This window comes from Gavialis gangeticus, unplaced genomic scaffold (genome assembly GCF_001723915.1).
Source record: "Gavialis gangeticus isolate Ggan-Ray unplaced genomic scaffold, GavGan_comp1, whole genome shotgun sequence".
In the NCBI taxonomy this organism is placed as follows: domain Eukaryota; kingdom Metazoa; phylum Chordata; order Crocodylia; family Gavialidae; genus Gavialis; species Gavialis gangeticus.
In genome coordinates, this window is record NW_017729005.1 from 10874897 (window position 1) to 10901456 (window position 26560).

At 41.9% G+C, this 26560-nt stretch overlaps 2 protein-coding genes across 6 annotated transcripts in view; one reads left to right on the forward strand and one right to left on the reverse strand.

Annotated features, from left to right (window-relative positions):
- Positions 1-90: 90 nt before the first annotated feature.
- Positions 91-1584, reverse strand: DPH3 (diphthamide biosynthesis 3). Its single transcript, XM_019508669.1, has 3 exons — positions 1415-1584; positions 1230-1304; positions 91-757 (listed from the first exon to the last, which is right to left on the reverse strand). Exons 1-3 carry the CDS (start codon positions 1520-1522, stop codon positions 692-694), a joined length of 249 nt encoding a protein of 82 aa, XP_019364214.1. The 5' UTR covers positions 1523-1584; the 3' UTR covers positions 91-691.
- Positions 1585-1645: 61 nt separating this feature from the next.
- Positions 1646-26560, forward strand: part of OXNAD1 (oxidoreductase NAD binding domain containing 1) — a 36364-nt gene continuing 11449 nt past the window's right edge. The window contains exons 1-5 of one of the 5 annotated variants that reach the window (XM_019508663.1): positions 1646-1967; positions 5637-5794; positions 6130-6193; positions 13276-13382; positions 19262-19403. In XM_019508663.1, the coding sequence (XP_019364208.1) occupies positions 5664-5794; positions 6130-6193; positions 13276-13382; positions 19262-19403 (444 nt within the window). In that variant the 5' untranslated portion in view covers positions 1646-1967; positions 5637-5663. Of the gene's footprint in view, positions 1968-2116; positions 2267-2588; positions 2691-3588; positions 3680-5636; positions 5795-6129; positions 6194-13275; positions 13383-19261; positions 19404-26560 lie in introns of those variants that run through there. The other 4 variants (XM_019508667.1, XM_019508666.1, XM_019508664.1 and 1 more) reach the window with 4 other exon arrangements.

The following is a 26560-nucleotide window of genomic DNA, read 5'->3' on the forward strand; positions in this document are numbered from 1 at the left end:
AGCTGAGCATTCTCTGCCTTTTTCATGGATTTCCTTATTTCACTTACTCCGCTGTCCCCAGTTGACACAAAATTCATAATGGATGTACTGTTTTTCTTCAAGACATAAACTGTTGATAGACCAACATTATAGTTGTCCAATAGTTTTGAGGCCGATTCCCCTTTCTTTAGCTTTTCTATAAATCTCAACTTTCTGCTTCATGGACAGAACAACACACTTCCGCTTGGGCACCCTGGCAAAAGTGTGACTACTGCATACAACTTACAATAGCGAAGTGCGATCTTCAGTTTCTCAAAAGTACTAGTAAATAGCAGTTATCTCAACAAGCAAAACCCAAGTGCTGTCTGATGCCAGAAAATGAGCCTCAGATTACTGAACACTCGTACAAGTCAGAATTCTGGACACAGAACTTATTTTACTGACAAGCACAACATTTTTCTTTGTTAAAACTGTGCAAAACCTTCCAGTTAATTGATGTTCTGAACAATCAATGTTCTACGGTCACTATTTGCTCCTTTACGTGCAAAGTCTGCTAACATTTTGCTGTCTCATTTCATTCTCTCTCAAACTACTGACACAACTGCTTGATAAGAGTAGCAGCAAACACTTTAGAAACACTCTTTGGGTCTTCTTCACGTTGACATACCCACAATATTTTTACTGAACGGCAGCAGAGTCCATACAGTATTCATCAGCATTTAACCAATTCCTTGCTTGTTGTAGGTTCTGAGACTATTTCGTCACGCATAAACTGTTCCTAGAAAAAACAAACAGTGTTTTAACTTCTTCCTACTGCTATCCCCACAGTTGGTGTGCTCTACCCTGCTCTGCTGTGCTTGGTACCCCCCCCCAACCCCCACCTTTAGAGCATCTGCTATCAACTTCTGAGCCTCACTCCTTTCTGCGGTATTCCTTCAGCTGGATCATATTTCACAGCCTTATTGCAAGAATTCAAAAACTAGTTTCTGTGCGAGATCACACTCATGATGCTCTGCAAACCACAGGCCCGTGACATGTGCCAGCAGAGCCTGCGCCCAAGGGGAGAGGAAACAGGTGCTGACCAGGACTCTCCTCCAGGTAGCCCCACCCCGGTGGGCAGAAAGAACTAGACAAGCTTGTTTGGATACGGAGCTGGGGGGGGGAGGGAGAGGGCAGGGCTGCCGAGCGCCCCGGGCCCTGAGAGGGTCGGTAGGGAAGCGGCCTGCCACGGCCAGCCCCGAGCGCCTCACCTGGTCGTAGATGACGCGCACGAGGAGCGAGCAGCTGGGGCACGTGGCCACGTCCTCGCCGTTCTCCAAGTCCTCCTGCAACACAGGTGGCCGCGCGCGGCCAACGGTCATCAACGCTCAGCACCCCCCGCCCCGCCCCGCCCCGCCCGGCCCGGCCCGGCCCGGCCCGGCCCGACCACCCCTACCCGGGAGATGAGGAAGCGGTCCCCGCAGGGACAAGGGTAGCTGTAGGTCTCGGTCTCCTCGTCGTACTCGAAGTCCTCGATCTCCACCTCATCGTGGAACACGGACATACCGCCGACCTCGACCCCCGGCCACCCCGCGCAGGCGCGCTGCACCCCTCACGGCCTGCGCCCTGACCTGTATGGCGCTCAGCGCGCATGTGCTACTAAGACTTACGTCACACCGCCGAGAGCCAATGCGGACAGAGCAGGCGCCCGAGGGTAGCCAAGCCCCCTCTATGGGGGAGGGGCCTGGCAGCGGTCCCCCTCCCTCCCTGACGTCATTGCCATCCCGGACATCACTAGCATCCACCCCCGCCCCGCACTCTTAGAGAACCTTCACTGCGCATGCGTCCTAAGTAGTAATGCTCTTGGACCCTCAGGTGACAGCAGAGCGCAGCGCGCACGTGAGCCACCTCCTTCCACCCCGCTTGGACGGCTAAGAAGTGTTGGGGGTGGGATGAAAGAAGACAGCGCGCGTGCGCGCGACCTTTGTCACGTAACTGCGGCGCTGCTCCTTTTCCCGTCACGTGGTACGGCCGTTGGGTGCCGGTAGGGCCGTTGGGTGCCGGGTCCGCACGCGGCGGGAGGGGCAGTAGCTGGTAGGGCCCTTGTTGCCTGTTGGCGGCTCCCGGCCCCGGAGTTGTACGCGAAGGGGTGGGGGAGGGGACCGGAGAGACTCGTTGGTTCCGACAGGCAGCCGCCCGCCCACATTGTCTCTCCGAAGCCCGCCCTGTGCGGCGGGGGGGAACGCGGAGGGAACAAGAGTTGCAGTAGGACGTAGAGTGAGTCCTTCCAGCGGCGCAGCCGGTCCAGGTACTTCCTGGTGTAGCAGCCGGTGACTTTTGCTGCCCCACTTCCTAGACGCTTGTGCCCCAGGAGGACTTACTCTGTGTCACACAGGTTGGGCCCCAGAGTAGCGGGCTGTTCTGGCTACCTAGAAACGGCTGTACACACAAGTTCCTGTCACCCGCCTCCCTAAGATGTTGCCCACGGTTCACTTGCTGTTTCAGGCAGAGGTGGCGGTGCTCAGCCAATAGCTAGGTCTGCGAGGGGTCTAACAGGACTCTTCTTCCCTGGTAAGGCCAGTGCCTGCCAAGATAGCAAAGAGCTTCCCCTCTTCAAACACACACCCCAATTTTTGGGGGAAGGGGCATGTTACATGTGCGTGTTATACTTTTCAGCCTGGAGAAGCAAAGGCTCAGGGGTGACGTGGTGGCAGCCTATTAGTGTATAAAGGGTGTTCATCAGGAACTGGGAGAATGTCTATTCACCTGGGCACCCAAGGGAAGACGAGGGCTAACAGTCACAAAGTGCTTGAAGACAGCTTTAGACTGGGCATAAGGAAATACTTGTTTACTGTCTGAGCCTCCCGAGTCTGAAACACACTCCCGCCAGAAGTGGTGCAAGCACCAACTTTGGATACCTTTAAGAAACGCCTGGATCTTGCTGGGGTTATCTAACCCCAGCTGACTTCTTGCCCTTTGGGCAGGGGGCTGGACCCGATGACCTCACGAGGTCCTTTCCAGCCCTAATGTCTATGAAATAGGTGTGGGGAAAATACAGTTGTTTCTCACATGCTAGGAAAGGACTGTAGCATTTGCCAAATTAGGATGTAGCCTACAAATGTTCATGCCTGTCTCAGCCATTTCATCTCCTGGGTGCATCCGCCTTACCATCTGTCCTTGTATCCAGTTTCATTATTAAAATGACTACTGTTTTTACAGTCTTACTTTGAAAAATACCTGCCCTGGCACAATTGCATGAAGGAGTGATAGTGTAAATAGTGTTTGCTTCAACTTTACATTGTTGAGGGGAGCTAAATGCATTCAACACATAATCATTTAAGATAAACAAGTCAACTGCTGCTCAAAAGTTGTGATGGGATTCTGAAGTTGGTCCATTTACTTACCAGCAGATGTCACTGTTAGTAGAAATTATCTTGCATGCACTTTTTTAAAGATATGAAATCAGAAAAGAAGCTTCATCAAAAGAAGACTAAAGTCTTCATTTGCTTTGAGTCCTTTACCTCTCAGACTCCAGCCTTCTAATTCTCATGACTTTTTCTTGAGTTTAAGAAAAACACTTGATATCACAAAAGTCCCATTTACCATAATAAACAGTTTTCTAAGAGACTCCACCATCTTTAAAAAAATTTAGGCTTCATTGTTGTGCAGCAAAGCTTGAAAACATGAAGCAAATGTTCTGTGGACTCTCTGAAAACAAAAGGCAAGTATATAGAATGGACATGTATGTTGGTTTAAAATCATCAGATTTTTGTAAACAAATCTCATATTTTGGGGCCTGGTGAAGGATTTTTTTGAACACTTAAGGCTTACAGAATTGCAAAACAGGCTGGTATGATTGAACATGACTGCCTAACTGGGCCTGTATCATGTCTTGCTAAAAACAGCTTAGGCACTTTAATGCTTGCAATATTGATCATCAGTAATCTATCCTATATTCTACAGTATATGTTACAGTAAAAAGATATTAAGAGTCCTTTTTGATATTTAATAGCAAAACCCATCTCTGTAAATTTCAATATTAAAAAATAGCGGGGCATTAAAAGTAAAGCTACTTGTAGGCGTTAAACGCACCCCCCCAAAAAACCCTGCACTTTATGGGAAGCAGGAGCATGTTACTTCAGCCTGGCTCTGCAGTGCCTGTATAGATCAGGCACTTCAGTGGGGCTTTTTGGGGCTTTTATCTAAAGCCAAGTCAATCAGCTATTAGATAAAAGCACCAAAAAAGCCCCACTAATACACCCATTGGGTGAGCCAGGTCCCACTAACATGCTGCCTCTTCTGGGCATGTACTGGTTTCAGTGTGGGAGCACGCTGAGTTTAAAATTGCCATTTTTGGTGGGGGTTTTTAAACATCTGCAAGCAGCCCTAAATGCTATGTTATCACTATTCAAGTACAGTTAAAACAATAGCAGACATTTCTGAAGTCTAAAACTAGACATTTTGAAGAGTAGTATTATATGCCTTCCATTTCTGAGATGTCTCAGAAATGATGAAAAGCCCAGTCTTCCATTTGCACAAGATTATAAGCAGGATAAATTGCTAAGTGACCAGCCAGTGCAGCTGTTGGTTAAAGCTTACGAACATACAGTATAATCAGTCAAACATGCTAGATCATTGCCATTGTAAAGAATACAAAATGAAAAATAAAAATCCTTCTAAGATGGAAAAGATGTACTTTTCAGGAATACAGCATAATGATTTTTAAGTGGGAGGAGGAGTTTAAGAAAGCTGGTAGAGAGGCAAGGGGCAACATTCTAAAAATGATATTTTAAAAAAAATATTGTAGTTTAATGTCAAAAAGTAAAGGTATTTGTAAGCTTCCCATATGGGCCTCTTCCTGGACCATTTAAACTAATGAGCTTTGCTGATTTGGTTATCTGCTAATAGACTTGGTTTTCTTTCTTTTCTTTGGTTGCAATAGCTGTTTTGTCAGGAGTAAAGTGGCTGGAGTCTTAAAACCATATTTTAAGATAGAAATGCATTCTTAAGGATTTACAAGTATGAATATTATCTAGAATATAAAGCTCACTAGTCACTATTGTGATGTTTCCATTTATATTTTGAAACAATATGAAGTTGTTTTTGAATAAAGGAAGAACAAGAAAGTAAAAGGTTTAGTATCTGCTGAATTAATCCTTGTGAAAGGGCCCAATTTAGTAGCCATAAATACTGAAATCCTTTGCTTATTAACAGAACAGCTAGAACAGAGGCAGTACACTATAGTTTTTCCACTTTGCTCCATCATTGTGCCTCAGTGATGACCTGAAGGGCTGTTCAATCCTTGTTTTCTGTACTGAGTCTATAACAATATTGCTTGTGGGTTTTGTTTTGGAGGTGTGGGTACCCTCCTTTGTGAGTTTCCTGGGATGAGTACATTGCACATAAGCAAATTGCACATTGCGCATTCCTGGGATTGCACATGGACCACTAAAAAAAAAAAAAAGGTCAATTTTGAATGAAATCCTTGTTGGATACAGAACATAGAATTAATTAAAACATGCCGTGTTTTATAGGTTGGAATAAGGGAAAAGTTGTCATTGGGTATTTGGAGATTCTGAAATGTTCAAAACCGGAACAATGCCTCTTGAGCTATAGGTGAAATCAAGCAAGCTGAGTAAGAAGTACTTATTACATCATTATTTTAAATTGATTTATCAGGAGCTGGTAATTGAAAAAGGAGCATCATGGTCCACCCTGCTTTTTCTGTAGTTTTTGCTGTTCCTCAGTTACTGCAAAGTACTGCTAGAATTTTTCCGGCTCGTTCTGCATTGTTGTGGTTGAGGAACTCGGCTTCTTGTTACTGCACAGGCAATGGGTAGGTTATCATTTTACAAACACTGCTAAATATTTTATTTTTCCAGGAGTGTGAGAAAATAATATTGTTATAATAAAAACCGATCATGCTTTAAAGAACTAGCAATAGTCTAATCACCTGGTTATATTTTAAGCACAATATTAAGATTATGTGTTTAAATATGAGATAAATTATACTATCCACTAATCTTAATTCTTGTTTAGAGTTCTGTGATCTGAAATGTGGGGATGGATTAATATGGTAAATTGCCTTTTTAATAGAAACACCATTAAGAGGAACATTAATGCCTTTCAGTTGTAGTAATTATGATAATTTTCATTGGTTTTTTGTTACAGCACAATGAAATCCAAAAGAAAAATGGATCATCTGGAGAGAACAGCAAATAACTTTCGACAGGAGGTTAGATTTCTGTTCTGCAGAACTGAATTATTTTTCTTTTTGTTGTGAAAAGACTGGGTAATCATATTTTAATGGTGATTAGACTTCTTTCTTTCCTATCTAAGAGTTGTTGCCATTTGTTTTCCTTTTTTAATGTATTTATATTCTGAAGCTGCTGCTGCTGTTTATATTGTTTTTTTGGGACTGGTAAAGTATATATTGGTAACTGGTAAAATATAATTCATGGGCTAGATGAATGGACTGTAAAGTGGGTAGACAACTGGCTGGATCATCAGGCTCAGAAGGTAGTAGTCAATGATTCAATGTCTAGTTGGCAGCTGTTATCAAATGGAGTGCCCCAGGGGTTGATCCTGGGGCCAATTCTGTTCAATATCTTCACCAACGACCTAGAAGATGGCACAGAGTGCACCCATAGTAAGTCTGCAGATGACACCAAGCTGGGGGGAGTAGTAGATACGCTGGAGGGTGGGGCTGGGATTCAGAGAGACCTAGACAAATTGGAGAATTGGGCCAAAAGAAATCTTAAGAGGTTCAGTAAGGACCTCCTTTGTCCTTGTTGCAAAGAAGGCTAGTGGTATACTGGGCTGCATTGATAGTATTGTCAGCAGGTCAAGGGAAGTGGTTATTCCCCTCTATTCAGCACTGGTGAGGCCACATCTGGAGTACTGTGTTCAGTTTGCCCCCCCCCCCCCCCCACTATAAAAAGGATGTGGACCAATTGGAGAGAGTCCAGCCGATGTCAACAAAAATGGTGAGGGGGCTGGGGGACATGACTTCTGTGAGAAACAACTGAGGGAACTGGGTTTATTTATTCTAGAGAAGGAGTCAGAGGAGATTTAATAGCAGCCTTCAACTACCTGAAGGGGGGTTCGAAAGAGGATGGAGCTAGACTGTTCTCAGTGGTGGCAGATGACAGAACAAGGACCAAAGGTCTCAAGTTGCAGCAAGGGAAGTTTAGGTTAGATATTAGGAGGAATTTTCTCACTAAGAGGGTAGTAAAATGCTGGAACAGGTTACCCAGGGAGGCAGTGGAATTTCTATCCTTGGAACATTTGAAGACCTGGCTAGACAAAGCTTTAGCTGGGATGACCTAGTTGGGAATGGTCCTGCTTTGAGCAGGAAGTTGGACTAGATGACCTCCCTTCTAACCCTAATTTTCTCTGATTCTATAATAGAGCTAAAATATCAAATAGGTAAGTTTATCAAGGCATTCAGCAGCTCCAGGTTTATTTTGGACTGTTCAAGTTAAGGAAATATTAGGTATCTGGTATTTTAGGTCTCTCTCATGCCTGTATTAGTTTTTCAGAGATGCGTAGATTTTGGCTGTTTTGTTCTAGTCTTTCATTTTTTAAAGATGGCCTAAAGAGGGAAACAAACAGTTTTCTTCCTCCTTCACTGCATATAAAGAACTCAAACAATTCAGAAGCCCTGGTGAGGAAAACAATTTTTAATGGGATTTTCTCTGCTTGTGCTTTAGTTTATAGGTATGGTAAGTATCAAATCTTGCCCTCTAACAGAAGCAAGGAACATTTGTTTGCAGTCTTAGTTTTGTATCATGAAATTAATTTACTCATGGATGTGGTGTAGCTTTAACATAGATGTCCTGTTAATAGTTGACATAAAAATTAACAAAAACCAAACAACCCATTATGAATAACCTTTTCAGTAATCCTTCTGTAGTAATGAAAAGAAAATGTCAATCTCTTCCTCTGTTTCAGGGGTGTATTTGGTAGCCATGTTTGTTTGAGACTAAAAGAAATGCAAAAATCTAGAACTCTTGGTTCAGAGATGATAGCTTATTAGACCAACTACAAAATCACAAAAAAATTGTCTTTTTCTGCAAATTTTTGGGCTCTCACGTTTTTGCATTTCTTTTTGTCTCAGACCAACACAGCCTCCAAATATATCCCTGAACCATGGAAGATTACGAATTTTAGCCAATTTTGGATTTTAAACTTCACTGCTAAACAGCAACAAAGACTTCTAAAAACCTCCCTGCATGCCATCTGACACCAACAGGGAAGTAATCCTGCCTGATCTACACAACAATAAAGAGCAACTCACAGAGACACTTGCATGGACCCAGAGGGACAGACTTCCATCTTCAACTCCCTCTGCGCAAAAATGAAGTTTATTTCCTACCTGTGGGGACTCTTTACCATCTTGAATTTTCCCTGAGCCAAATGAAGGGCATGTGAGCCTGAAAACTTGCTGAAAAAGACATTTTGTTTGCTATTTCTTAGTTGGTCTTATAAAAGGTATCATCTCTGAACCAAGAATTCTAGATTTTTGCAATCTCTTCCTCTAAATTTCAAGGAGAGTTGGGCACTCTAGTTCCTCTGAAAATCCAACCCTAGCTACAAAGGATTGTTCCCTTGTATACTTTTTTCCCCTCAGCAAAAACAAGCTGATGAATCTGTTGAGTTCTGCTAGCTAACTTGTTTTCTTGGATGCTGCTAAGTTACTCTCCTGACTTACCATCTCTGTTCAGTACATTGACCTTGGGGAAGCAAGAGGGGAAGCTGTGGTTAGGGAGACACAAAAAGGTGTGGAGGGCTAGGTGAGATCTGTGGAAGGAAAGGAAGTGAAGAACTAAGGCTTAGTGCTATTGCCTCAACTTCCTTGACACCTTTTATCATTTTTTATACTTAATTTATATTTAATGATTTACCTGTGTTGTTTTATTTCTGATCACAGAAATTGGTTAATTTATGGTCTCTGCTTAGCTTGAAATCCCAGGTAGTCAACAGTTTCTTCCCTCTTTGTTATCTTGGTTGGTCTGTATAGTTCTTTGAAAAGATGAAACAATATATCTATATAACATTACTAAAGATGAATACACTAGTCATATCACTTGTTGAAGTTTGATAATATAAATAGCAAGGGCAAGGAAAAGGGACTGAGACTTTCTACCCGTCCAATTCTAAACATTTATATTTTAACCTGTGTTCCCCTCAACTTTGCAGTGTGCCAGTAGGTTACTGTTGTGGATGGCCAGTATCTTCATCAAAGATCCTCTATCATTTGTATCAAATTTGGCTTCCTGTAATAAACTTTAATTGTTACTCAACATGAAGTTAAGTGCTTTTTGTCAAATAATGTTGGCCAAGGAGCAAATTAGGGTGTGTATTGGGAAGGAAAAAGAAGAAAGGATGTCAAAATTGTATGCCCATTTCCAGCACTTAAGCCCTCTTCCTCAAGAGAAACATTTAAATAGCCTGACACTTGTCTTGTTAACTAGTATGACTGCATTTCCTGTTTAATATTGTCTATTAAAGTGGAAAAGAAAAGTACACTGCTCTAACTTTATTTTACGCTGGCAAGCATCCTGCTGTTTTACTGGACAGTAGACATGTTCAAATGTTGTTTTATGGAGAAATTCATTTCCTGACGTGTTTTACATTAGAGCATAACTGGTTAAAGTTTCATTTATTAAACTATTTGATCTTTTACAGATGAGAAATGGTATGGTTATGGTGTGGTAGCTATCACTGCTTCTGATATTTCTTAGTGTAATGAACAGATAAAACATTTTTAAATGCTTTGTAGCTTAGGATGTAGGCTGACCTATTTACAAAACTACTTAGAACAATCCTTTTTATTAGAGAAGGAAATGCTATTGAATTTTTAAGAATAATTTAAAAATGCCCGTTTGTCCTGCACCAAGACATCATACAAGTTAGCTACTGATATCTCTGTAAGATGCTGAACATTAATATGATAATATTTTATCATCTTATTGCTAGGCACATTTAGTTTGATAGATATTTGCTATACTGTGGACCAGATGTTGAATTGCTTCCTTGCACTGTCCTTGAAATCCAGTTTTTGCACAAATGTAACCTCAGGCAGAATTTGGTGAAGCGTGTTTGAAGTTGCATTAATGACCTTGCAGGATTTGTTTAGGTGGACCCCCATGTGCAGAAAATTGAGGTGTCTGCAGGTTTAGGGATCCACCCCTTTTTTGAGATAATGCTATTCTTCATGACACTTGCCATTAGCCTTTTAAATATAATGCTTGAGTCAAAAACCTTGGATCAGAAAACTCTGCCTCCTGCTTACTGAAAAGTTTCTCTTTCACCTGGAATTGTAAAGTTACATAATGGATTCCCCAGCGTACACATTGGCCTTAGGCAAAATGGTATTAGCTGTTACCACAAATGCTCCCTATATAACTCTTTTGGCATACAGCAGCATATCATCTATCAATTGATAGAGTAGGCTCATTTCTCCCTATTATATAGGTTCATATTTGTTGTTTTAAGAAATCTTGTTTTTATAAAGTATTAAGGTAGCAGAATAGTAAATTCATGTTAGAGGGAATTTCTCTCTAGGAACTTAACATAGACAAAGGTTCAGGAATACTGGGGCAAGTTATATAAAATAAATGAAACAGATGCAATTATATAGCAAGCATCCCTTGAAAAAATAGAGATAATAAACTTCAGTTTAAACTAAGAAACAGCATTCAGACGGATTGGAGATACTTTTAACTAGCTTTTTATCAGGCCTCAGAATTAGGGCTCAATTTCCCCCACACATTGTTACTGATCCAGCAAATAAGATTTCTGGGGGTTGGTCACAGCCATGTTAAACAGTGTCTTATACAATACACAGAGTTGTGACACGAGGCAATGAAAAAGATATGCTATTAATTCAGGGATGATCCCAGGGCTATTATGATTAAATTGTGTTTTGCCTTGCATAGAATCATATGCAATGGGTTAATCTAGAGGTTTTGCTGCAGAAAGTAAATTTTCATCGCGTTGTAACTCAGTGATTCTCAACCAGGGTGCTGAGAGACCCTTTTAAGTTGCCATGGGGTCATGCACAACTGTTAACTATGTGAACATGTACATATGGTTCATGAGCTAAACCCAGTGAATTCAAACAGGAATCCACAGTGTCCAAACTTTCTGACCTGTTGTGGTCTGAGTTCTTTACAACTGAAGATCTTTTCAGTGGTCAAAAATAAGTGAAATCTTAGAGCTGGCATTTTCCAAGGGTTGTCTTGAGCCTAAGGAGTTGAAAACCAGTGTTCTAACTTGACTTGATAAGGAGGCTTGTTTTCCAAAGAATTCTAAGTATCTGTGTCTTGAAAACCAGGTCCTTTATGATGTGTGGAGTTGACAGCCAGCATCCCTAGTTATATTTGAAAAAATTTTACCTTGGTGTGTAATATAGGCCTTTGGGGGAGATGAGATTTTTGTACTTTCCAATTTAGATGGATCGTTTTTGCAGTCAGAAGTGTACCTGATCATTTCAGGTTCTTTTCATTTGTTGATGTTTGCAACAGAAAAACCTTGTTTCCCTATGTCATGTATTACAAAATGATTTTTTTTTTTTGAGGGAAGGATGGATTAAGAGCAAAACAATTAGGGGCAAATGATTTAGAAAATACAGGGATTTTTGGTTAAGTTCTCTACACCAGTGATTCTCAACCAGGCTGCGCTGCATTACTCTGGGGTGCCTTGAGAACCTGTTGAGGGTGCCACACAATGTTAGCACTGTTAGGTGAGCAACCATGATGCACAAGAGATATGAAGTAGGAATCCATAGTGTTTAAAAGCATTCTGACCTGTTGTGATCTTTCCGTATTCCTTGCAACAGAAAAGTTACAATATTAATTTTCACTCTTTTTGAGTGTTCTAATTTTATAAAAGCCTTTGTCTGTCTATCTGCCCGTAATCCTTTATTTGTACTCCAACTGGTTGTTTCAGCAACCAGAGTGCTCTGCACAGAAAGAGATGCAAGGCAGAGCACCACCATGACAATAGGGCCTGAGGGGCTGGAACGGGGGGGCCCCAACAATGCTGGCCCTGCTCCTTAGAGGCAAGGGGGACCAGAGCTCCGCCATGACAGAGGGGATGGAGTAGGGGTGGGGGGGGAGAGGTCAGCAGTGCTGGCCTTGCCCCACCCCCCAGCCCTGCTTCTTGGAGGCAGGGGCCAGAGTGGGGTGCCTCCACCCAACAAAAGCCAGCAGGGAGGGGGTGTTCGTGGAGAACAGGGGAGAGAGGGAGGGGAGGGGTCACCAGTGGCAGCCCACCACCACATGCAAGCTCCCTTCTACACCCCCCTCCCCACCATTCTTGGGAGGTGGCAGCGTGGGGTTGAACGGCGTGGGGTGGGGCAGCAGTGGGGAACTGGACCCTGAAGCAGCAGTGGGGAACTGGACCCAAAGGGGGGGGCGGACCAAAAGCAGCAGGGGGAAGGAGGGAAGGAGCCTGGGCCCGAAGTGGTGGGTGGGAAAGGAGGGAAGCCAGATGCAGGCCTCTGTTCCGGCTTCCCCCCCATCATGCTTGACAGGAAATTTGCTAGTAGAAAAATAAGAGCTGGCATATTCTGAGGGGGTGTCTCAAGTCTAAAAAGGTTGAGAACTTCTACTTTACACTGATGGGAATGTTTATTCTTTGAATAGCTACATGGTTCCTGTTAAGAGATCTCTTCTTGAAAGACACCATTTTGAACTGGGTTGGGGTATATTTTTGCTAGTTCTATATAATTGGGTAACCCCGGAATCAGTAGCTTTAGTAAGAATGCAAGAGCAGTTGTATTGAAGTGGATGGGACCAAGTACCTTGCTGAATCAAAGTCCTTGTATATTAATTTCCATTTATGAGAAGTTATGTTTAATATGTGAGACATTAATATTTCTACTCCTGTTCAGTTTGCCCACTTTCCTGTGTCTCATATGTTGTTGAAGTATAGTTAATAGCCAGACCTGGACGCCCTGCTTTTCTTTAGATGTTTGAGCATCTAAAAATGTACATGGTAACTAGAATTGTGTAGGGTATATAGTTACATTCATTTTGTCAAGGTTAAATTTTAAAGAAAGATTTAGATTAATCCTAACTATAATCCCCCAAAAATCTGGGCTTTGTAATAGACATTGGATGGGGGGGGAACGGCTTTCTATGCATGCAATTCCACTGTTGTTATTTCTTCTTTAAGCTGGTTACATATCAAAGTTTTAAGTGCTATAGGTAATATTCCAAATGCTGATAGTCTTGCACAGAGGGTCTTTGAGTACAGTTGCTGAAAAAGGCTCCAGCCTGATGTTACATCTCGCTTTCATTTCTTTAGGTTATTTCTCCAGCAAAAGTGTGTGGATTCACCAATGAATCTGAAACAGTTAAAAGGCTACGTTTGGCTGTCATAAATAAGGATTTTACTTTTAAAGCAGGACAGTGGTAAGCTCTTTCTCTGATTTTTGGGGAGGTGGAGAAGGAGAACAGATGACAAGAATACTTAAACAAAGCCAGGATAGTTAAATGTTAAAAAGTCCCAGGAAAAGAATTGCCATTATATTTGCCTTATGTAATATACTATTAACAATTGCTGCATAAAACAGCAACCTTATAATATAAACTATGCTTCTATATTTTTCCTGCAGATAGAATAATTGCAGAAATTATTCTTTAGTATTCGTTTCAGTTCATTTAGTGTTTTTCCTCTGGTTTATAGCCATTAAAGTGTTCCTACGGTAGAAATTTAAAGAACATTTTACTTGTGTACTTTTCTAGCTAACTGTATGCTGGATCAGAGACTGAGTGCAAGTTCATTTTAATTTGGTTTTAAAATTTTATAATTAAATCTAAATAATATTTTTATTTTGGGTGTCCCCCCCACCCCCCAAAAAAACCACACCAAAGCCGTTCCTCATGTAAAATTAGATATACATAATTAGTTGAGATATGCATGTACACTTGAAAACAAATCCAGTTTTCTGATTTGGCTACTCCATGGGTTACTTGTTATTTAAATAAAGCTTTAATTTGTGTTTTGAAGTATTGGTGGCTACTTACCACTTGCTCTCCCCCATTAAGAGAAACTTAATTGTTTTTAAAATCAATTAATTTTATGGGTAAATTAAAAATCTGGACCTGTCATTTTCACCAATGGCCTTTTAAATTTAACTTTCTATTGGCTTAGTCCAGCTGGTAAGTAGTTTTGCTGGAATCAAAGTTTACCCATTAGGGTGTTAACAGCACGTGTTACCAATGTAGTGTTAATATGCAGGCTTTTAAATTTAGAACCAGAAAACAAGATGTTGATTGCAATAATTTGTGTTCCTGGAGCAATTTGCTGCAGTCTTTGCACATGTGCAGTGACTCATATTAAATTCTTGCTTGCCAGTACTTAGAAAAAACACATTTACCCTTCAAAAATGTTTTAGCAATTATCACACTGAAAACTGAAAGCTTTAATTATAATTACTCTTTTTCATTTTCTTCTTCCTTAAGACTATTCTAATGCTGTTGTTTGGCATAGCAATAGCAACTTCTCTCTGCTTACATTTATGAACTATGGTCATGTTTTCTGATGAGTTGTGCCAAAAATCAGGGTACAATTTCCTGAGCAGAAAAGGCTAACCTGTCGGAGTATTGCTATAGTGAGATGCCAGAGCTAAAGCATGTCTTTGCAGCATAAACATGGAAAAATCCAATAAACACAGAAGATTTAAAGCCTTAGCTTACATAAGCAAAAAAGTAGATGTGTTTTCTAAGGAACTCTTAGATTGTATTCTGTATCTGACCACAAATAGTAATGGGAATTTTTTGCTCTAATAAATCTTTTGAATGGGCTAAAAAGCAGACAAGTTATGCATGCATAAGCCTGTTTCCAAATATCTTGAAGGCCTGAAGGACAAAGGGTAACAAGTTTATGTTCCTAATATTTGTAACCTCTTAAGCTGCTGGTGGATATTTCCCTTTTTTTTTTGAATATCCAGCTTTAAACATCTTTTCAGTCAAAGAAAGAATTGTGGCAGAAATACCTACAAGTTTACATATTTACTTTCCTCTTTTAAGTATAGCATGTTCCTATTGTTTTCATCTCTCCTTTCCTTTGTTGGTTGTATACATTTTTTCTTAGCATTATTTGTGTTCCTTTCATGTCTCCCCAGAGACTACTAAAATAAGATAAATGGTCATTCCAAGATGTTATCCCACAGCATGTACAGCCTGTTGTCTGTTAGAGTATCAACAGGCTGAAGCAATATTCTAATTGAAAAAAATAAAGAAAAAAATGCATTTATGCATGTCTATAGGAACATAAAAATCCAAGTTCTTCAGTAGTCTCAGAAGGTACTGTATGTTCTCTCACATTTTAAAGAAACTAACTATTTGCCACCTTGATGTGAACAGCACAAGTATTTTGGTGTGGCTGTGGACCATTATTTGTGGCATAAAAATACCTTTTTGAGTTTTCATTCATTCTAGTCTGAGCAGTAAGCTTTTTCTTTTCCAGCAGAGGGCGGTAAAGAGCTTTAATTGCTTTATTTGTGGTGTTTTTTGATATAGTGCATAGAGCTGTGTCATCTTACTCGACTCCTAAGCCTATTGCTTAGATCCTTATGCTGAACACCCATAATTCCATTCAAGCTCAGTGGGACCTGAAAATGCTGATGACCTCCATACAAAAAAGGAGGAAATCTCTCCAGATTAGTCAGGGATCTCAGTGTGCCTATCCTCTTAAGCAGTATTGCTCAGCTTTTACAGGTTGTCAACCTTTTATGTAACGTCAGCATTGTAAATGTTACATTTCCTATTTAGTTGTAGTAAAAAAAACCCAACAGCACTGTATCAACAATAACAGTAATATGTCCATTTAACTTGTATGTGTTTATTTTGAGAGGTTAGCAGAACATACTTCAAGTCAAAGTTTAGGGTTTTGTGCAAACAAGGGAGAAAGAACTTTGGAGGGGGAACAAGGGAGATGAAATCTTTTGTTTAGATCAGTAATTCTCAACTGGAGTGCCACAAGATCATTTTAAGGTTGTCGTGTAATATTAGCACTGTTAAGTGTGCAAACGCCTTCACATGATTCACAAGATAAACCCAGATTTTTCATGCAAGAATCCATGACGTCAAAAATATTCTGACCTGTTGTGATGTTTCTTTGCAACAGAGAAATCTATTATTTCTGTCATCAAAAAAAGTGAAGTTTCTGTATTTTCTCATGTGTATCATACACTTGTTTCCCAAAACCCATCTAGAAATTACAGTGTATATTTAAATACAAAAAATATGGTAAGAATAGTTTCTGCTGGTTACGAGTATGACTTACAGGGAGCAGACCAACGAGCAGAGTTGGCTCCCTAGCTGCTGCTATTTAGTTAGTTACTACTGTAGAAGGAAAGAGTTTTTCCTTCTTCATTCTTCAAAAAACAAGCTGAGTTTTATATTCTCCGGTGTGTAGTAAGTGAGAAAATGTGGTAGTTTTGGGGCGTTTTTTTAAGTAGGATGCTGCTAAATTCAGAAAAATTACAGAGGGGTATCTTTAGTCTAAAAGGGTTGTGAACCACTGGTTTTAAGTTGCAGTAAAACTTTAGTGTATATAACCAGATGCCCTGACACCTCCTTGAATTCCTTTTATGTTCTCCCTAAAGATTGAAACCTACCACTTGAGATATATTACATATCCATGCAATGGAAGCCAGATGATGCACCTCCTTCCATCCTTATTTAACAAGCACTGAAGCCAAGTTATTTGTTTTGCTCTGGGGCTATTAAAATAGCTTGGCAGACATTATTTAGTTAGAACGGACTATTTACTTCACAATACATTGTGCAAGAGGTCATTTCTGGCCTTCAACTGAATAATAGTTAAATCAAGTCTACTTGGTACGCTTTAGTGTCCATAGTTCAACAGGGGAGCACCCCAATTGACTTGAGGTAAAAGAAAAAGTCCTGGGTTTACAATTTTCTGCAAAGTGGGATTATGCAAGATTTTTAGCAGGATGGCATAAATTAGAGGCCAGAATATGAACCAGTTTCCAGTACAGTTTGGAAAAATAAGAACTTGACTTTTAAATATTAAGACCACTCTCTTAACCGGAAATACTGAGCTAAAGACTAATGTTTAGGGACTGTGAACACCAGCCACTCCGATCACCCTCTGGCTCAGTTCTTTTGAAGCTCCTGGCTCATACTTTTCAAAATTATTTGGGTTGAATTATGTCATGTACGGACCTTCCTTTAATAGCTCTTCTTTTGTGAATGCAACTAAAAATGGAAGACAGATTTAAATGTCCTTGAACATTGATCTGGCTTTTAGATATTCTGAAGAAAAAAAGAAAAACCATATTGCACACTAGTCTCTGAAGTATTTTTACTGCGACTTAGCTTTTCTGTTAGTCTTCCGACTTTGGATGCATTATTCCTCTAGACCTAATATGTGTTTTCACTATTATCTTTTGCAGCAGCATACCAGTTATGCCCAGATACACAACAGTGCAGAAAGCAGGGGCTCTTTCTTTGTTCCTTGTCAATTTCTGCTTTTTAGTACGGATGCACTGATAAAGCTTTTTTGGGTCAACACCGATGGTCACCCAGCCATATCAGCCGACACCAATCCGATTGCAAATATGCAGCCCAGCAGCTTGGAGAGCAAAGTCTGGCTGGAAAGTCTGTTTGTGGGGGACTGTTCAGATCGAGGACCCACATGGTGAGGGAGGGAGTAGAGCTGGGTCAAGGGCCAGCACTGCCCAGCTGAGGTGGGGCAGGGTGCAGGACAGAGCCACGGCTTGTTTGCAGGGGGCAGGGTGGCTCCTGCCACTCTGCGCACCCCTGAGAGAGGCATGGAGGGCACATGCCCCCCAGATCTATGCGGGGGGCTAAGGGTGGATTGTCCACTGGAGGCTGTGCTGGGCTCTTCCCAGCAGCAGCTGGGCTGGGGCTGTGCTCAGGCTGGGCAGGGCAGGTGGCAGCAGCACAGGGAGTGGGGCTATGGGGAATTTTGGGGTGGCTGTAATCCCCCTCCCCCCGGCTCTCCCTCCACATGCCACCTCCTGCCCCACCTGAGCACAGCCCTAGTCCAACTCCCCCCTCCCCTGGGAAGAACCCAGTGCAACCCAGCCTGCCCGCAACCCACACAGATCCAGGGGGCACATACCCCCCATGCTTTCCCCAGGGGTGCATAGTGGCAGGAGCCACCCCCATGCGCCTCTCAGACAAGCTGCTGCTCCATTCTGCCCCAGCTGGGCAGCAGCTGTCCCTGCATCAGCCCCACTCCCTCCCTCACCATGGGGGCTTCAATCTGCCCCAGCCTACCTCTTCCCCGCCAGACTTACCAACTGCTCTCCAAGCTGCTGGGCTGCGCTGCTGGCCACGTGCATGCTGTGGCTGCGCACATACATGTGGCATTTAGATGACATTATTGGCTACATCAGCCAAAAAAAAGCTGATCATCAGTAATATCAATTTTCCTTTTATTGGTGCCAATACAATAAGGATCGATGTATTTGTAAACCTCTACTTTTTACCAGTGTTTATCTCTTAGCTTCAGTATCTTGAGTGTGTTCTGACTTTATCATAGAACAATGTATGTCATAAAAATGTTGCTTCTACATTAGCAGAAACTTATGTCACCAGGGGGTGCTGCAGTTTAGTTTGTTAATCAATCTCACTTACAATGCCTTTTTTTTTTTTTCATAAAAAACACACTGTATAGAGATTTTTATTTAGCTTTGATAGCTCTTATTCCCTAAAGTCTGTGTGTAAAAGCTGTTTCCCTAAACTTAATTTTCCAAGCCCTTTCATTGCAAGGTACAGAATTTGAAAACTGAAGGGAATAACTAAATGCGTTTAGAATAGAATGAGACTTCGGTCCTCTGACTGATCACATAGAATCCTATGCTACTCATTTTTTGTATTTGTGTATTTAAAAATTCTGGTATCCCTTAATGCACTGCACTTTGTTCTGCTGTGAGAAGTATCTAGAAATAGTCTGGTCTGATATTGATACTTTTTAGCTCCTGGAGATCTGGAAATAATTTTGTCATCAAGTGTTACCCAAAAAGAATTCTGATATAATGCTATCCCTCAAATTGCATTTAACCTCCAGATACATTTTGTTAATGTAGCAAAGTCATTCAGTTTTGAGAGAATGTTATCGTGGTGTTGTTTGCAACCAAAATGTTCAAGTAAAGAACATATAGTGCACCTTATCTGTTGGACAGTATGGGAATCAAAATAGTTGTGTTGATAAACATACAGTAGTTGAGATCCACTTGGTCCTGGAACAAAGAACTAATATTATTCCCCCCCCTTTAACTTGTTTTTTTTAGGGTAGACTTCTTTATTCCTGGACTTGATATAGTTGGTGGATTCTCCATATGTTCAAGCCCTGGTCTCTTGGAACAAGAAGGAGTATTGGAACTGGCAGTAAAACATACAGTACATCCTCCTGCTCACTGGATTCACACACAGGTAAATAGTGTAGCACCTGTTTACACAGTTGATTGTGGCTTTTTAAAATAGCTTAGAACCTGAAGACCGCGGTAGGACTTAACTGACTTCTGGGAGGAGGACCAGTCTCCCAGTGTGCAGGACTTGTAAATGTCAGTTAAATTGCTCATTTAACACAGAGTGGTTAACCTATTTATTTTGTAAGAGGTAGTACAACTGAAAAATTGAATATGGGTAACATGGTTGTTGTGAGCATCTAATGTAGTATTAAATCTTGCTTTTTGATGTGTCCCTGCTATATTACTTAGTTGTGTCAGACGTATTACATTTGTGGATTTGCCAGAAATCATGACAAACTGTGAAGGGTCTTGCTTAGCAAGGTGATGTCATACAAGCGTGAGTGGTTGTCAGACAAATTCACAAGTTATAGAAGAGACCCTTGTGCCAACTGGGCATAGTTGGTAAAGCAACAGCAAAGCTTTAGCAGTGGTGTGCCATTTTCTTGAAATCCCAGTATTCTAGATAACTTTAAATATCACAAGGCCTCTTTTGTCATGCAGAGCTTAGTCCAATTCTTCTGCCTCTGGCCATTTTATGCTAGCTACTTTTTAAGGCCTTGGACTACATCTATACTCCTTACTATTTACAGCAATTTAAAATTCGTTTCCTTCTACCCTGTTACTATCTTCATATCTAATTCGCAGTCCTTGAATTTTCTGCTTCTATTGAATAGGCTGCAAGGTCCAGGATAACTTTCTTCCAAGACTACAACCATAGCTTCTGTTTAGTGACCAGTAGAGTTACCGCACAAAGAGAGAGAGAGAGATACACACACACACACACACCAAACAGTGGAGTATTTACTAGGCAGTGAAGTCCCCAAATTGATCCTAATCCAGGATTTTCCTACCTAAGATAACCTTATGTAGTTTTATAGTTGTTCTTAAATCAGGCAAGTATCATGCCTCACTGAAATTCAAATGAAAGTTTTGATGGGTTTTACAGAAGTTATAGTATTCATGGGGACACTTGTACATGGGAAAATTACCTATATCTTTGATGTGGCTCTTCAGAGATTATTAAGAGCCTAATTTCATAGTTTTCCATCTCCAAGAGATCTTTTAGGTTTTCTAATTGTGGTCCTTCTCCACTTAACACATTTTACTGCTACTGAATTGTCTAGTTGAGTTCACAGATAAATCCAGTGTCATACAAGCTAGTTCAAATCTGATGTTGCAGAAAAAATAAAGAATACGAGCTGAGTTCTCTGTTAAATAAAGGCATTGGTTTTAGTTCTTCTAATAGAAAGGAAAGGGGAAGCAAAACAGGATAACATCATAGAACTTGAAGAGGCCCTTGATAGGATGCTGGGAGACTTATTTAATACTGATCTAATATCTTTATAAATAACCTTTTAACTATTACTGATCTTATTTATTCAAGAGCATAAGAACATAAGGCTGCACCCCTACCTAGTATTTTCAGTAACTACTGATGGATCTTTTCTCCAAGAATTGGTCCAAACCACTTTTTAAGTTACCAGTCTCCATAACATCTTTTGGCAATGAGTTCCACAAGTTAATTATAGAGGTCTTTTGTTTACCACCATATAACTTTCTCTTTGTTAGTTTTAATCCTACTACTTGATAGTTTCAGTTTGTCCACTAGTTCTAGTATTGTAAGAGATTTTAAAAATAATAAATCCCTATTTACCATCTCTGGATCCTTTAATATTTTATAAACCTATTATGCCCCCCCAAGCATCTCTTTTTTTAGGCTAGGACTCATCAGCTTATTTCATCTCTCTTCATATGCAGGCCCCTCCATTTCCTTGATAATCCTTGTAGCCTTCTTTGTGCCTATTCTTGAATAGAAAACTAGTTCTTCCTCTTTGAGATGTGGGAAGCAAAACTACACAGTATTCAAGGTGTAGATGCACCAGAGATTTATAAAGGGACAGAATGATACTTTTGTTTGATTATAGTTCCCTTATTACTTCCTTATATTTATTTGCCTTTTTGGCTGCTGCCAAACACCAAGCTGATGTTTTTAGTAAACTGTTTCACCATGACTCTAAGATCTCTTTCCTGTGTATTAACAGTTGATGTAGAGCCCATCATTATGCATGTATATATGGGTTATTTTTCCCTGTCTGTGTGCATCACTTTGCACTTATTTGCAATATTGAGTTTAATTTGCCATTCTGTTGCCCATTCACTCAGTTTTGAGAGATCCTTCTGTAGTTCTTTGAAGTCCACCTTGATCTTTACCACTCTCAATAATTTTGCCACCTGCAAACTTGGCCACCTCACTGGACTCACTATTCAGTCCCCTTTCTAGATAATTTATAAGTGTATTAAATAGCACTGATCCCAACATAGATCTTTTGGGGACTTCTTTCCATTCTGAAACTGAATATTAGAGGCGTACCGATATAAAGAAAGTTGTCTATATTGTGTATTGGCCCTATGGGGCCGATAAACACCTGTGCCCTGTGCAGCTGCAGCGCAGCATGGAGCAGAGCAGGCAGGGTGGAGAGGGGAGGGGCTGCCTCCAGCTGGTAAGCCAAAAGGGGAGAGGGGGAGGGAGGGTGCAGGGGCAGGTGCTGCACCCCAGGAGGGTGAGGGGTTGTATGCCCCCAGATCTGCGTGGGGTGGGTAGGCAGACTGTAGTTGCGGGATGGAGCCAGTGTGGGCTCCAGCAGCACTGGGAGGAGACTGCAGTCAACCCAGATTTTGCCACAGCCCTGCTCGTAGCCCTGCACTGGCCCCTGCTGCAGCCATGGCTTTTCCCGGTGCTTGGGTGGAGGTGGGGTATTCAGCTGGGGCTGGGCTGGGCAGCGGTGCAGGGCTGGGAGCAGAGCTGCACTGAGATCTGGGGTAGCTGAAGCCTCTTCCCAGTGCTTCCAGAGCCCACTCAGAGCCCAGCCCCCAGTGAGAAACGCTCCATGCAGCGCCAGCTTCGGCTCCACCCCCACCCTGCAGCCGCAGCCTGCTCTGTGCTGTGCAGATCCACCACTGTTTGCCCCGGGGGCAAACAGTGGTGGGAGCTGCCCCCGCCCCGTGAGCTGTGGCTATCATGCGCCCCCTCCCCCCACCCTGAGCAGCACCTGCCCCTGCCCCTTCCCTCACTGTGATCTGTCCCCCACCCATGCCCTTTCCTTCCCCACTCCCCTTCCACCACACATTTACCCATTCAATACAGCTGCCATCAGCCAATATGCCTCCTTAAATATCAGCTATCTGTATTAGCCCCTAGAAGCTCTATCAGTGTACCCCTACTGAATAATTAATACCACTCTTAGCTTCTATCCTTTAGTCAATTTCCAATCTACAAGTGACCTTCCCTCTATTCTAGAGGGGAAACTGCAGTGTTGAGGGGAGCAGAGTTCTGCCTGCAGTTCACTCTGGTCCTGCTTGTGCATGGCTTGGCAGGGAAACATGTTGATGGAGGGGAGGAGGGGAAAGGAGCTGGGGCTCTGTGAGCAGCCAAATTGGGCAGGCATGGGTCAGGTAGATGGTAGGAGCAGCAGGAGCCAGCATGAGCTTGGTGCAGTCGCACCAGGCAAGTGTAGGACAGAGTCCAAAGGTGCCAGACTTGGTCCCCACCCCCCGAGGCCTCTTGCAGCCTGCTGGCAGCAGTTGCTTTCCCTGGCAAAAAGCTCCTTAGAAAAGCCATACTGATTTTTTTTTTTTTTCCCCAGCAAGTCCTGTTGAGTCATGTGCTGAACAAACTTTTTACAAATTATTGCTTCTACCATTTTGCTAGGGATGGACATTAGACTAACTGGCCTGTAATTACTTGGGTTCCCTTTGGAGCCCCTTTTGAAGATTGGAGTTGCTCTGGCAGCCTTCCAGTCCTCTGGTCCCCGAGCTGTTCTTAATGATACTTCAGAGCAGTTCTGTAGTTTCAGATTTGAACTCCTTCAGGACTGTACAGTGAAAGCCATCAGGTCCTGGTAATTTGGTCCCATTTTGTTTTATTAATTTCCTCTAAAACCTCATCTACTGATACCTCAATTTGGTCAGTTCTGAGAGGAATGGTTCTGGTGAGAGATCTCCCTCATATCTTCCATAATAAGGACTGATGCAAATAACACATTTAGTTTGTTGGCAAGGGCCTTGTCCTGTTTTAGTGTTCCTAGATCTTTTACACCTGGATCCTCCTGCTCAGCTGAGTCACTGGGAGGCTTTGTTCTTCTAATATACTTAAGTTTTTATTGTTAAGTTTGTAGGATTCTAGCAAGTGTTGTTATCAAAGTCTTTTTAACTTGTACTGCATTTGTACATTTGACTTGCTAAATGTTTGTACTCCTCATTTGACTTCTACCTTTGTCCCTTTCATAGCCTCCTTTACTCTGCCATTTAGCCATTCTGGCTTCTTTTTTTGGTGTACTTTCTAGATTATTTGATTACCCATCTGCATTTACTGTGTTTTTCCAATATGGTGTCCTTAAGCAGCTTCTGTACTGCTTGCAAGGTGTTAATCCTCTGAACCCCTTTTTAACTAGCTTCTTTACTTCTGTATAGTTTTCTCTCAAGGTTAAAAGCTACTCTGCTTTAAGCATATCAAACACAGTTACATTGTGGTCACTATTACAGTGTTTCACTGGTAGTTATCACACCCTGTGCGGTGCTTATGAGTAAATCCAGGATGGCCTTTTCTTTAAATTCCAGAATGAGTTGTTCCAGAAAGCAGTCATTTGTGATGTCTAGAAATTTAGTCTCTGCATCCTTCCCTGGGGTGAGATGTATCCAAACTATATATGGATAATTGAAGTCACCTATCATTGTGTTCTCTGTTTTTGCAGTCTTTCCTCCTTAGCATCCTCCCTTAGCATTTCTAGCTCACTTTTGCCATTAAGATCTGATAATTGATAGGAAGAATATACTTCTATGGCTATGCTATGCCGACATGGAATTTTTACCCATAGATAAACTATGTTATTTTCTTACCAGTCAAGGCATCTACTCTAGTTGACTTGATACAGTTTTCCCCACCAGTCTCTAGCACAGGGGTGGGCCAGATGCAGCCCGCCAAACCATTCTATCTGGCCTGCAGGTCCCCTAAAAAAAAAATTAATATATCTGCCCCTGGCTGCCCGTCATGCAGCCCTTGATGGCTTGCCAAAACTCAGTAGGCGGCCCTCCACCCAAAATAACTGCCCACCCCTGCTCTAGCATAATAGTTCACTCCTATCCATCTTGGTAGCCTAATCATAGACCTGATCTATCATTCCTGTATGTGTACCCTGGTATTATACTGTCCCATCCATTTTCCTCATTCTACCATGATTCTGCAATGCTGTTATGTCAATATGGTCATTTAAAGCCAAGCATTCCAATTCCCCCATAGTGAATTGTAGACTTCTGGTTTTAGTATAAAAGAACTTATTTTCCATTATTGTCTGGTTGTCTACTTGTGTGCCCTGTTAAATAATCAGGAATCTGTTTGTTTTTGCTGTTCCTCTGTGTTTAACCTGAGCCCTCCCATCCTGTTTCCTTTCCTTTGAGAGGATTTAGATTGTTTATAAGATGTATCAATCTGAACCTTATGCTCTACCACACCAGCCAGCTTTCTTCCAGATTTTAGTTTAAAGGTTGCTTTAACACCTTTTGAAATTTGCATGGCCATGGTTTGGCCTGATTTTCATTTTAGGTAGAGCCTCTTTTTCCTGTTCTTGTCCCAAAAGAATCTACAGTTTCCTAATAAACATCAGCTCCTCCTTGATGCACTCTCTCCTTGTTCAGGTGTTGAAATTCTACAACTATGCCTGCATCTCGGGACATAGCATTTCAGAAATGCTTTCTGTATCACATTATGTAGGTCCTGGACTTCGGTCTCCTCCCCAACAGTCAATATTTAGCTTCCAGGATTTCTCTTCTGCACTTTCCCTGTGTTGTGGTCCATGTTGGCACCAATGACAACTGGCTCCTTTCCAGCACTAAGCAGTTGGTCAGTGAGTCTGGTAAGGTTTGCCATCTTTATGCCCGAGCAGGCAAGCCACCATGCAGTCATCTTCTCACACGGAACTGTCTATATTCCTAATAATGTAATTGTCCACTACTAAGACTTTCTTCTTCCTATTGACTTCCCAGTCCCAACCCCCAGAAGCATATCCTTGGCACAAGAATATGTTGGGGCTTCCGGCAGAAAATGGGTCCCTTGCTCTGGAAAGCATCTCTTCTTTCCAGCTTGAGCTCTCCTTTCCTTCCTTCTCCTAAGCAGCACTAGTACTGCCAGTTTGGAGACAGGACTAAATTACTACTCTTCTAGCTCTCTCAGCTGCTCCAGTTCACCCAAGTCTTCAAGGACTATACTAAGTCCCTGAATGCCAAGAGCTTTTTGCATTGTGTGCAGCTATATGCCACCTGGGAAAACAATTATACAAGAGACACTTGGTGCAATAAAATGGGTAGCTCCCATCCCTCTATGGGGCCTCTCCTGCATTTTAAACTAACTTTAATGTGGTTTTCTTGTTTGTGTGGTTACCATTTGGAGCGGGGAGGAAAGCAGGGAGCCACTGTTACACTGTTTAAATAGATTGTGTTAACTTATTTTACAGCTACGTTTAAAAAAGAAATACAAAAACTTTTAGTAGTCTACTGGAGCTTGGGAACATAGAAGTTTTAGATTATGTAATCTTATTTCACTTGCTGGTGGTAAGGAACCTTAAAAAGTTAGCTCCTAGAATTTAAAAATTGATAGTTTAACTTGCTTGAAAACCTGAATTCAAGACAAGGATAAATTAAAGTGAAGACCAGTCTCTTCCTAAGTAGGGACCAGAACAGCCACCTCCCTGCTGGGCCCCCCTCAGGCCCCGGGGGTGGCACACCTGGGCCAAGGGTTAGCGAGGATTTAGTTAGGGAGCTTCTGGAGGGGCTGGACGTTTTCAAGTCAGCCAGTCCGGATGATTTCCATCCTAGAGTTCTAAAGGAACTGGCTGAAGTCATTGCAAGTCCCCTGGCACGGCTTTACGAGCACTCGTGGTGCTCTGGAGAGGTACTGGTGGACTGGAAGAGGGCCAACGTGGTTCCCATCTTCAAAAAAGGGAGGAAGGAGGACCCGGGAAACTATAGGCCAGTTAGTCTTACCTCAATCCTAGGCAAGCTGTTTGAGAAAATAATTCTGGCACACATCCAGGAGGGGACAGCAGGGGACTGCATGCTTAGGGGCAA